The sequence below is a fragment of the Sminthopsis crassicaudata genome, chromosome 1, assembly GCF_048593235.1.
Source record: "Sminthopsis crassicaudata isolate SCR6 chromosome 1, ASM4859323v1, whole genome shotgun sequence".
Taxonomy (NCBI): domain Eukaryota; kingdom Metazoa; phylum Chordata; class Mammalia; order Dasyuromorphia; family Dasyuridae; genus Sminthopsis; species Sminthopsis crassicaudata.
Genome location: NC_133617.1, coordinates 1,128,010 through 1,140,654, shown reverse-complemented (window position 1 = coordinate 1,140,654; position 12,645 = coordinate 1,128,010). Strand labels below are relative to the sequence as shown.

The window sequence follows — 12,645 nt, the reverse complement described above, 5'->3', positions numbered from 1 at the left end:
TGAGAAATGAGGCTTGGTGAAGGGGCCCCTTGGACCATAGCCAGTGATCATGAAGTCTTGGCCACAGGTACCAGACAGCAGCAAAGACCCCAGCAGCGAAGTGGGAACAGAGAGGACGGTTTCTCCTCTGGGGAGGAGGTGAGGCAGGTCTAGTTACCTAACACTTGCTCTGTGGCCACAAGCAGCTGCTTGCACCCTGCTTCAAGACTGTTCCCCTTAAAGTGCATCTTTCACCCTGCTGTCAAGTACATTCAAGTTTGGATCTGATTTATCACCACCTTGTCTCTTGCATTCAGTCATCTCCTCACCTCACTGTGATTTTCTGGATACAATTTAGAGTTCTTTCTTAGGCTTTCAAATCTTTTTTATGGCCAAGCCTTGTAAATAGTGGGGAACCCTGGGCGAGTTATTAGACCTTTTAGTCCAGTAAAAGGAACCCTGCTGATAGAGTGTGGTTTGAGTCCCCATCACCCCTAAGGCTGTTTCAGCCTTCCTGAGAAATCAGGGGGTATGACAATCTGTGTTGTACTTGAAGCAGAGTTATGCTGATATAGCAAGGAAACATTTGCACACAATAGCAAGTCGTTCATGTACAATATCCTATAGTTATGTAAGTGTATTACATAAGCATAGGGTATTTAGGACTGGGATTTTTTTTTTTGTAATAAATGGAATCCTGTTTGACCATCCTCATCATTTTTCGCCCATGATCAATACTCATACTGGTACTGAAATCCTCCTGTGAGCAAGTCTGGACAATTGGTATCCACCAATTGGTGGAAAGTTGGGCCAGTCATACCCTTAAAGAGCAAACATTAACAAGAGTGATACAAAACATAAATATCTATTAAAAACAGTGATCAGAGCTAAATGTATACTTTTAAAGCTTATATCAAAAAAAAAAAAATAGAGAAAGAGGAGACCAATGAATTGCATATATGAGTCCCAAAAGTCTCAAGAAAGAAGAAATTAAAACCCCCCAATTCAACACTAAATGGGAATTCTTAAAAATTAAAGGTGAGAAAGGATAAAATTCAAAAGATCTTGTGCATTTGTATACTTGGGCAGCGACTGAGGATCACTGTGGCATAGAATCCTAGAGGCCCATTTGTCCTGGAGAGTGAGCAAGAAGAGGCAAATCTTGGTGAGAAAATGACAAAAAAAAAAAAAAAAAAGATCACAGTGATGATGATGCTTCCCACAGCTCTCAGAAGAAGAAAGCCATGGGAGCTTACCTCAGTAACCATGATTATAATAATAACAACATTTATAAGTTTTTACATAGCATTCCTAGGTCTGGTAGGCACAAAGTAAATAATAACTTCTTTGATTCTAACCACAGCCTTGAGAAATAGGTTTATAATCTGCAATCCTTACAGATAAGGTTTCTTACAGATAAGGAACCAGAGGCACAATTAATAACTTAAAGGTGATTTGAAGTCAGGTCTTTCTAACTCCAGGTCCACCCAGGTGCCTCTCTGCTCTGACTTTTGGGGAAGCTCCAGGATGTGCTCCCACTCCACTTTGTCTGCATCCCATAATTCCTGTTCTTTCTTCTTTCCTTCATCTCTCTCTCTCTCTCTCTCTCTCTCTCTCTCTCTCTCTCTCTCTCTCTCTCTCTCTCTCTCTCTCTCTCTCTGTCTCTCTCTCTCTCTGTCTCTCTCTCTCTCTCTCTCTCTCTCTCTCTCTCTCTCTCTCTCTCTCTCTCTCTCTCTCTCTCTCTCTCTCTCTGTCTCTCTCTCTCTCTCTCTCTTTCTCTCTCCCATAGCTGAACTTCTTAATAGCTCAATAGCCCAAGAAAGGCCTTGTGTCTCCTCTGGACATCAATGAGAACTTCTGGTGACCCACTCTATTTGCCTCCTTTTGAGCACATCATCCTTCCTGAATATTGCCATGGATTTTAGGCTAAGCCCATTTCTTCTTATTTCATCAAGTCCACCATCCCTGCCTGCAGCACAGAAAGGAATATAATCCCACCAATCAAGTTATGTAAATTTCTTTAAAATCAGTAGTTTAGCTTATGATATAATAACTGCATATTCCAAACTATAAATTGTTTTGCAAAGGAATATTTTTTGTCCCTTGTTTTTAAAGTCACCTTTATTTAAACTTTAAGACTCCCCATAAGCTAATATCAAAATTACTTTGGACCAAATTTCTTAAAATTTATACATATATCCAGCAAAGCTGACAAAATTTTAAAGGATAGCTCATAATTTATTAGAAAGCAACATATTTCACCTAATTAGTGGATAAGAACATGTGATCTCTTAAGGTAAGTTACCAGAACTTTGTTTTAATAACCTATTTTTGATTTAAAATCAAATCAAATATAAATTTAGTAGCAATACGATAATATTAATGCACACATATTTTTAAAACCTTATTCTCAAATGCATCAATTGAAAGTAATTTGATCATATGCCATGTTTTAAGTTAGTGTTTTAAGTCACCTTTTTTGGAGAAAATGTCACTTCCCTTCAAAAGCTCCATTCTCCTAGACTACCTGAAATCTCTAAAATGGCTATAAACTATTGAGGCCTGAGATAGAGACACAGGCCCCGGGGAGCAAAAATGGCTCTGGCTCCTATCTCCCCTCCTAAATTTTGTATTCTTTCCTATGAATTGCTATAATGGGAAAGGGGGAAGATTTTAAAATGTAAAATAGATTTTCCTAGATTTCCCCAACCACATAGAAAAATATATATTATATTATAAATATATGTGTAATAAATATTTAAATGTATTATAGAATCCAGAGTCCCCTGAGAAGAATTTGGGGACTTTGGGGAGTTGGGGAACATAGAGATCCATCTAGAAAGAAATCGAGGCTGACTCTAGAGCATGGGATTCTGGAGGAGTCTACTGTTCTTTGGAGAGACTGGACTGGACATGAGTCTACCCACAATGGCCCTGCTCATTTCCAGTCCCCTCTAGGGAGAAAAGCTTTCAAGCTTTGGTCTCTGCACAGAGTTGCCCTGGCTGCTGCAGAACCCACTCCAGTTCCCTTGCTGTTTCCTGGATCCATCAGTGACTTCACTTTGTAGTTCTGGATTCTTTGGACAAACTGTGAATGGGGAAATCCCAAGCTGAGCCCCTAGGCCATTAAAATCTCTTCATGCTTGGACAGAGCCACCCAGAACTCATAATATCTGGATCCTGGACAGAGTCTCATTTGTAAGAAACAAAATATCTTAATCAAGACTTCCACCGACTCACTGCTGAATGCAGGAAAGCTTTATTTTACATTGTTGCAAGCCTGGGAGCCTCGGTGAGCAGAGCCCTCAGCCCATTTTTCAGATGACCTCTCTGAGGGCCTTTGGATTTCACTCCTAGATTGTAGCCATGGAAGAGGCTCTCTCTGAACATGAGCTTGATTTCATTGTTACCATGGTGTTTCCCAGGCTCCTCTTCCTCCTCTTTTCACAATTCTCATCAGATTTCATGGCATGCAAATAGAATTGGAGCTGGAATAAGTTGTTATCCTGCTGTTGACCTAATTCATGTGCTATCTGTGATGGCCCAGATAGATACAATGACTGCTTTCTTAATGGGATAAGTGTATTACATGTAAGCTCATCTTCTGCAGCCTCACAGAAATCAGACATGGGGAAACCTCCCTAAAGCATCTAACAAGATCCTGTCTTAATGAGCAAGAGAGACAGCTGGGCTGGGCTGGAAAGTAACCTCAATTTTATGAATTCAATACTCTATAAATGGCCAGACTCAAAAAATAGAAATTAAGACATCAGTGCCAGCTGGGGATTGGTGGAAAATTTCTCTTTCTTAAGCTTATTCTGATCAAAAGTTTCATCAAGGATTTGCCTGAAGACTTCCCATTTTATTTTATGTGCAGGAAGTTTGAGTACAGCGAATGTGGTGGGATTGATTATGTTCCTCTCTGTGCTGCAGGCAGGGATGGTGGAGCTGATGAAATAAGAAGAAATGAGGTTATTAGTCTGAAACACTCCCAACTAACACATTTTCAAGCAATCCTGAAGCCACTGACTAGGTCCACATATTGAAGTGACTCCCTCTCTAGGTGACCTTCCTATGGATTTTGAATGCTGTTAGGGCCCTCTTATAAGGCTAGTGCTGACTCTATTCCAGCTGAAGTTAGGAAGCAGGAGAGCACTACTCATACAACAGCTGATTGAAACTTGTTGAGTTATATGTCAACAGGACATTATTCTCCAGCAGCTCAAGGAAGCCTCCATTTTCCAACTATATCAAAGAAAAGGGAATCATTTATCTTATGGCAATCACGGAGGAATCTCTCTCCTAGTCATTACTGCCAGAGCGATCCTTAATAGGCTGATCTTTCACCTGAAAGATGGTCATCTGTCCAAGAGCCAGTGTGGCTTCAGAATGACTGGAGGAAAGGTTCATATGGTGTTTGATGAGATAGAAGACTGACAAGTGCTCCTGCAGGATCTGCAATCCCAAGTCTGGAAGATCCAGGAAAACATATTCTTTTAAAATATTTTTTATTATAGTTTTTATTTACAAGATATGGGCATGGGTAATTTTTCAGCATTGACAATTGCAAAATCTTTTGTTCCAATTTTTCCCCTGCTTCCCCCCACTCCCTCCTCCAGATGGCAGGTAGACCAATACATAAATATGTTAAAGTATATGTTAAATACAATATATGTATACATGTCCATACAGTTATTTTGCTGCACAAGAAAAATCAGACTTTGAAATAGTGTATAATTAACCTGTGAAGGAAATAAAAAATGCAAGCGGATAAAAACAGAGGGATTGGGAATTCTATGTGGTGGTTCACACTCATTTCCCAGAGTTCTTTCGCTGGGTGTAGCTGGTTCAATTCATTACTGCCCCATTGGAACTGATTTGCTTCATCTCATTGGAAAACCTATTATTTCACTCAGACCTTAGTTCTCTAAAATGGTTTCCACCACAAAGTGCTGTAATTTTAACAGTGTAATTGTAGTTAAAGAAGAGGCAGGACTATCTGTTTTGCTGCTGTACATAAGGACCATAGGACCTTTTCATTTGATCTGCAGTTGAAATCTTCTAGGAGAATTGGAGCTTTTTGAGAACAGGGGATGTTTTCATTGTCTGATGAGGTCTAGATATGGGATACCTAAATGAAATTAGGGTTTAATTAAGGTCTAGTGGCAGGTTCGGGGTAAGGGAGTCAAATAGAGCTCCCCTTCAACCCCTTTGGATTCAGCGCAAAGATACGGAGTTAAATGTGGTCTAGTAGTGGCACAAGAGTTCCCTGTAAAGGAATTTACAGACCTGAAAACCTAAAGTGATTAAAGAGGTTTATTTTGACGTTTGGAAGTAAGGTTAAAGTCTAGTTAGAAAAAGGTGAAGGTAGAGATAAGAGGGCACCAGAAACAGGTTTCTAGTGGGCAGAGATCCTTGGCATGCCAAGTATAAGGCTGCCATGTTTGGAACCTCTGCAAAGAGAGGACTCCAGCTTGGCTCTTTTATAATGAGAGATTTAGCTAAAGGGGTCTGCGGGTGGAGTCCCAAGTCGCCTCAGATCTGGGTGGGGGTTGTGAGAGCCCAGATCTCCTATTGGAATTCACAAGGGTGCTTTTGACCTGGATTTGTGGATCAAAGGTCCTGGCTTCTTGAATTGTTAATGCATCAGCTAGGAGGGGTTTGGAATCAGAAAGGAATAAATCAATCTGAAAGGACTAGTTTCTTAAAGAGATCACAACCCACATCATTGTCCATTTGCATTCCCACTTCTTAGCTTGGTGCTGCCCCAATGAACATTTAACAATACGGTTTTTTGTCCTTTCTTTCCTTGAGTTCATTACTAGATCTTTCTGGCAGGAAGTTGCAAAATTCACAGTTGTGGACCAGGTTTCTGTAAGATGTGAATTCAAATCAGGCTTTTACTGATTATACATAGTAAATGTACATTTACTATTTGTGTAATGCTAGGAAAGTCACTTAACTACTGTTTGACTCGGTTTCCTCTCCTGTAAAGTGAGGACCCTGGAGAGGGAAATGACCAATCACTCCAGTATCTTTGACAAGAAAACCCCATAAAATCAGGATCCCCAAAAGTTGGATATAACTAGTACAACTTAAGGAATGGTAGAGTAAAAGATAAATGATAAACATGGCAAAGGTAAAAACGTCTTTATCAGAATCTGTCCAACTGGTTTCTCCTTATTTGCACACATGGCCCAAGGACACATATCTACCACATTCTGAAGGGCCACGGAGCAGTTATTTGGAAACATGAAATCTTTGCGTGTGTTGATGGAATCATATTCTGGGAAAACTCTGAAAGAGCATGAGGAAAGATGCTGAAAGTATTGCATCAGCCAGGAAAGGTTCCCCTCCCCGCCCAGTAAATCATGACAAAATTGAGGAAAACGAAGTCAGATTAGGGTGATAGGATATTCATGAGTTCTCTGGCTCCAGATATTGGGACATTGGAGATTTGGCCATCTGCAACATCCAGCCCAAAGAGGACGATGCTTCCTGCCCCTTTTCTCCTCTGCCACAGCCCCCACCATGGTGCAGGTTCTCAGCACTGAACACTTGGACTATTGCAAGAGACAGTGTTCACCTTCTGAGTTGGTGAAAAAGGATGTTTCCTCCGGGTTCAAACACCTACACACACCCCAAGGTTGCCCTTCTCTGCACCAATCCATCCCTTGTCCTATGCACAGACATCCCTTTGTGGAACTGGTGAGCAACAAGCAGGGGTCTCCTTCTGGCTGTGGGAACCCTGAGGCTTGCTTACAAGGATTGGGTGGACTGGGGGCCTGAAGCTGCTAGAAGGCATTGTAAGACTGGCTCTGGGCTGGCAATGGGAGAAGGAGGAGCTTGGGGATATCAGTAGGGATGAGCCCAGCTGGCTGTGTCTTTGGCTGCTCTGACCCCCTGGGTGGCATCTCAGCTGGGCTCCATCCCCTCCCCCTGAGAGACACGCCTTCCTCATGGGACCCATGACCCCAGATTTAAAACTCAGGGTATAATTAAGGAAATGCAGATTTGCATCCAGCCCCGCCCCCTCCCCAGCCCCATCTCAGGCTCCCAGGGAGAGGATAAGAGGGGCCTGGCAGAGCCCGGACCCCACCGGTTCTCTCTGGGGAGCAGAGCTCTGGGGTCCCCCGCACCATGGCCTGGCCTCTCGTCTGCCTCCTGCTGCTCAGCTTCTGCTCAGGTCAGGGCTGGCCCTGCTCCTCCTGCTCCCCCCTCCCTGTCCCGGGGGCTCCTGGGAGGGTCTCCGAGCCCCTCCCCCTTCTCCCCTGTGCTGGGACATTCATGTCTGTCTGTGTTTCCAGGTTCCTTCTCCCAGCCTGTGCTGACTCAGCCTCCCTCCCTGTCTGTGTCCCTGGGAGCCACAGCCAGACTCACCTGCACCCTCAGCAGTCAGCACAGCACCTACCCAATTCATTGGTACCAGCAGAGCCCAGCAAAGGCCCTCCGATCTGTCATGTATGTCACCAGTGGTGGAGATGTAGGCAAGAGCGAGGGGGTCCCTGCCCGCTTCTCGGGCTCCGCCTCTGGGGCCGATCGCTACTTGTCCATCAGCAGTGTCCAGCCTGAGGATGAGGCCGACTATTACTGTGCAACAGGTTATGGTAGTGGTAGCAGCTACAGATAACACAGTGCTACATTCAGTGAGGAAGTGGGACAAAAACCTCCCCCACCAGCCCAGACCTGGCCCAGGCTGCTGACTCAGGCCAAGCTGCCATGGGACCAGTGGGTCAATCTCTCTGTCTCTGTCTCTCTCTGTGTGTCTCTCTCTCTGTCTCTCTCAGATTTCTATGACTCTCCTGAGAAGAAACCTGGAGCACGTGACAAAAATCGGTCTTGCATCCAGTTCTTCTGACCCCAGAAGCTGGATTTTAACCACATCCCATTATGGCCCCTTGGCAGAGATTTAGCTGAGCCTTCAGGCTTGAGGCTTTAACAGGTAGAGAGGAGATGAGAGGGAGCCTCTGCCATGGTTCCCCTACAACAGCCGGCCCAGCTTCTTCTATGAAAGAGAAGTGATCCTTGATGAAGGGGCCCCGGGGCAAGAGCCAGTGGCCATGAGGCCTGAGCCACAGATTCCTTGTAGAACAGCACAGACCTCAGCACTGAAGTGGGAACAGAGAGGACTCCAAGTGCTGCTGGGCCTGGGCCCGGCCTCCCTTTTCTCCCCGACACAGACACCACTCCTCCATCAGTCATCTGCCTATTGCCTCCTGGATATAATTTAGAGCCCTCTCTTGGGCTTTCAAAACATTTTATGGCCAAAACCCTTCCCACATTTCTGAGCTTCTGGCTCCTTAACCTCCAGCCACGGCCTACTCCATCAGCAGGGACAATGAGCCCCTTCTGCCAGCTCTGCCCATTGGCCCTGGCTGTGTTCCCTGCCTAGCTGTCTAACCCTGCTCATCTCCAGCTTCTTTCCTCCCTCCAGTCTCAGGTAAAATCCTACCTTCCTTTGCATAAAGTCTCTCCCAGTCTTCCTTAATCTTAGTGCTTCCTCTTTTATCTCCAAATTGTCTCTTTTATGTGCTATTTGGCTGTTGCTCTTTATATCTTGTTCCCACCATGACATTAGGCTATGAATTCCTCAAGATCGGAGGCTGTTTTTGCCTATTTTCTATCCTTATAACTTGTAACACTGTAGGTGATTAATAAATGCTTGTTGACATTATTTGATTTGCATGGTTTACAGAATCATACTGTGAACTTGGTAGGGACCTCTGATACAAGGAACCCCAGCCCATTCAACTTGCAGATGAAGACATTGAGTTCCTAAGAGCCTGATTTTCTGACTTGCACATCCTGAGAACATTTTGTTCCCTTAAAAGCAGTTTAATTTAAAGATGATTTATAGATTGAACCAGCCTTGTAGGAATTTGTTTGCTTCTTTTATCCTAGTCTTCCAGATCTAGTTGAAATCTGAGGCTGGAAAGTTGGATCAGTCATAACATTGATAGCTAACTTTAAGAGAAGGAAAAGAATAATACAACACATCACTACCTGTGGGATACATAAAAACAGTGATCAGAGGAAAATGTATATTTCTAAATGCTTACATCAAAAAAAAAAAAAAGAAAGAAAGAAAGAAAGAAAGAAAGAAAAAAGAAAAGAAAGAAAGAAAGAGCAGACCAATGAATTGGATATACAATTTTAAAGTCTCAAAAAAAAAAAAAAAAGAAAATTAAAAATCCCCAATTCAACACTAAATAGGAAATCTTGAAAGTTAAAGTTGAGAAAGGGGAAAGTGTAAAAGATGTTTGTGTGTTTTTGTGCTTGGGCAGTGAATGAGGGCCACAGTGATACTGAATCCTGGAGGCCCATATGTCCTGGAGAGTGAACTAGAGGAGACAAATCTAGGTGAGAAAATGATGTGAGGAATAGAAGGCAACGATGGTGATGGTTTTCAAACTTCTCAAAGAAGAAGGAAATGAACCATTGGCTGTGACAGAAGCTTACCTCAGTGATTATAATTATAATAATAACAACATTTATAAGCATTTATCTCTGGGCAGAGAAAGGGGGCAGTAGGAACCTGGAGATCTCAGGGGGGAAGAGCCCAGCTGGCTGTATCTGTGGCTACTCTGACCCCCTGGGATCCCTCATGGGTGACATCTCAGCTGGGCTCTATCCCTTCCCCCTGAAGTACAGGCCTTCCCCATGGGACAAAAGAGTTAGGAACCAGGGCTGCTTAAAAAGCCCCAGATTTGCATCCAGCCCCCGCCCCCTCCCCAGCCCATCCCAGGCTCCCAGGGGGAGGATAAGAGGGGCCTGGCAGAGCTCAGACCCAGCCAGTTCTCTCTGGGGAGCAGAGCTCTCGAGTACCCTGCACCATGGCCTGGCCTCTCATCTGCCTCCTCCTGCTCACCTTCTGCTCAGGTCAGGGCTGGCACAGCTTCTCCTGCTCCCCCCTCCCTGTCCTGGGGTCTCAGGATCCCAGAGCACCTCCCCCCTCTCTCCTGTGCTGGGACATTCATGTCTGTCTGTGTTTCCAGGTTCCTTCTCCCAGCCTGTGCTGACTCAGCCTCCCTCCATGTCTGTGTCCCTGGGAGCCACAGCCAGAATCTCCTGCAGCCTCAGCAGTCAGCACAGCAGGTATATGATCTATTGGCACCAGCAGAGCCCGGGAAAGGCCCCTCGGTTCCTCATGTATGTCACCAGCAGTGGAAATGTAGGCAAGGGGGAGGGGGTCCCTGCCCGCTTCTCGGGCTCCGGCTCTGGGGCCGATCGCTACTTGTCCATCAGCAACATCCAACCTGAGGATGAAGCCAATTATTACTGTGGGGTATCTCATAATGGTTACCACAGTGACACATTCAGTGAGCAAGTGGGACAAAAACCTCTCCTCCAGCCCCGACCTGGCCCAGGTCTGCTTCTTCCTCTTTCACATTATTTCTTTCTTCCCCTTCTGCCTCTGCCTCTATGTCTATGCCTGTTATCCTGCCCGTCTCTCTCTGCCAATGAATTGGGCTTGCAACTAAAAAAGCTAGAAAAAGAACAAATTAAAAAGCCCTAATTAAATGCCAAATCTGAAATTCTGAAAAAAGGGGATGATTAAGAAAATTGAAAGTAAGAAAACTATTGAATTAATAAGTAAAACTAAGAGTTGCTTTAATGAAAAAACAACAATAGCAAAAGAGATAAACCTTTAGTTAGTAGGATTAGAAAAAGGAAAGAAGAAAATCAAATTGTTCGTCTCAAAAATGAAAAGGGAGAACTATCCAGCAATGAAGAGGAAATTAGAGCAATAATTAGGAGTTATTTTGCCCAACTATATGTCAATAAATATGATAATCTAAGTGAAATGGGGAAATATCTATAAAATATTGCCCTATATTTCCCATATTAAAAGAAGAAGGCATAAATGACTTAAATAGTCCCATTTTAGAAAAAGAAATAGAACAAGCTACTAATCAACTCCCTAAGAAAAAATCCCCAGGATCACATGGATTTACAAGTGAATTCTACTAATCATTTAAAGAACAATTATATCCAATATTTTACAAACTGTTTGAAAACATAGGGAATGAAGGACTCGTATCATATTCCTTTTATAACAAATATATAGTGCTGATACCTAAACCAGGTAGGATGAAAAGAGAGAAAGAAAATTATAGACCAATCTCCCTAATGAACATTGATGCAAAAATCTTAAATAAGATATTAGCAAAGACATTATAGAAAGTCATATCCAAGATAATACATGATAATCACGTAGGATTTATACCAGGAATGCAGGGCTGATTCAATATTGGGAAAACAATTAGAAAAATTGACTATATCAATAACTAAAGTAACAAAAGCCATATGATTATCTCAATAGATGCAGAAGAATCATTTGATAAAATCCAACTTCCATTCCTATTAAAAACAATAGTGAATATAGGAATACATACTTTTCCTTAAAATGATCAGTAGCACTTACTTAAAACTCATTTATTTATAATATCATACTTTATGTCTATAGACATGAAACCCATGTCTATATGGGTTCAAAATGTTATGAACCCATTTTGACCATCACTTGGAATACAGTGTTAGGTGTGGGTCAATTGCAAGTATCTACCATAGCAGTTTCCGATTTTCCCAGCAGTTTTTGTCAAATAGTGAGTTCTTATCTCAAAACCTGAGATTTTTGGGTTTGTCAAACACTAGATTGCTATAGTTATTAACTATTTTGTCCTGTGAACTTAACCTATTTCACTGATCAGATTCTCTATTTCTTAGACAGTATCAAATAGTTTTGATTACTCTTGCTTTATAATATAGTTTTAGATCAGGTACACCTAGGCCACCTTCATTTGCCTTTTTTTTTTTAATTCCCTTTAAATTCTTGACATTTTGTTCTTCCAGATGAATTTTGTTGTTTTTTCTACATCATTAAAATAGTTTTGGGGGAGTCTGATTGGTATAGCACTAAATAAATAGATCATTTTAGGGAGTATTGTCATCTTTAATATATTTGCTCAACCTACCCAAGAGCACTTAATATTTTTCCAGTTGTTTAGATCTGATTTTATTTGTGTGGGAAAGTGTTTTGTAGTTTTGCTCATATACTTCCTGACTTTTCTTGGCAGATAGATTCCCAAATCATTTTTACTATTGACAGTTATTTTAAATGAAATTTCTCTTCATATCTCATGCTGTTGGATTTTGTTAATGATGAATAAAAATGCTGATGATTTATGTGGATTTATTTTATATCCTGCAACTTTGCTAAAGTTGTGGATTGTTTCTAATAGTTTTGTAGTTGATTCTCTGTGTTTCTCTAAGTATACTATCATATCATTTGCAAAGAGTGATAATTTGCTTTCCTCATTACCTACTGTAATTCCTTTAATCTCTTTATTCTCTTATTGCCAAAGCGTTTCTAATACAATATTGATTAGTTATGGTGATAGTGGGTAACCTTCTTTCACCCCTGATCTTATTGGGAATAGTTCCAATTTATCCCCATTACATATGATGCTTACTGATGGTTTTAATAGATGCTACTGACTATTTTAAGGAAAAATGTATTTATTCCTATACTCACTAGTGTTTTTAATAGGAATAAATGTTGGGTTTTATCAAATTCTTTTCTCTATCTATTGAGATAATCATAAGATAGTTTACCTCTCAGACTTGTGGAGGAGGAACGTATTTGTGACCAAAGAAGAACTAGAA

The 12,645-nt window shown here is 42.0% G+C and overlaps 1 gene segment (V, D, J or C); it reads left to right on the top strand.

Moving 5' to 3' along the window:
* Nucleotides 1–7,093: 7,093 nt before the first annotated feature.
* LOC141552174 (immunoglobulin lambda variable 4-69-like) lies at nucleotides 7,094–7,609 on the top strand. The segment is given in 2 exon segments: nucleotides 7,094–7,165; nucleotides 7,287–7,609. Coding segments are annotated over 2 exon segments (369 nt in total).
* Nucleotides 7,610–12,645: the final 5,036 nt, after the last annotated feature.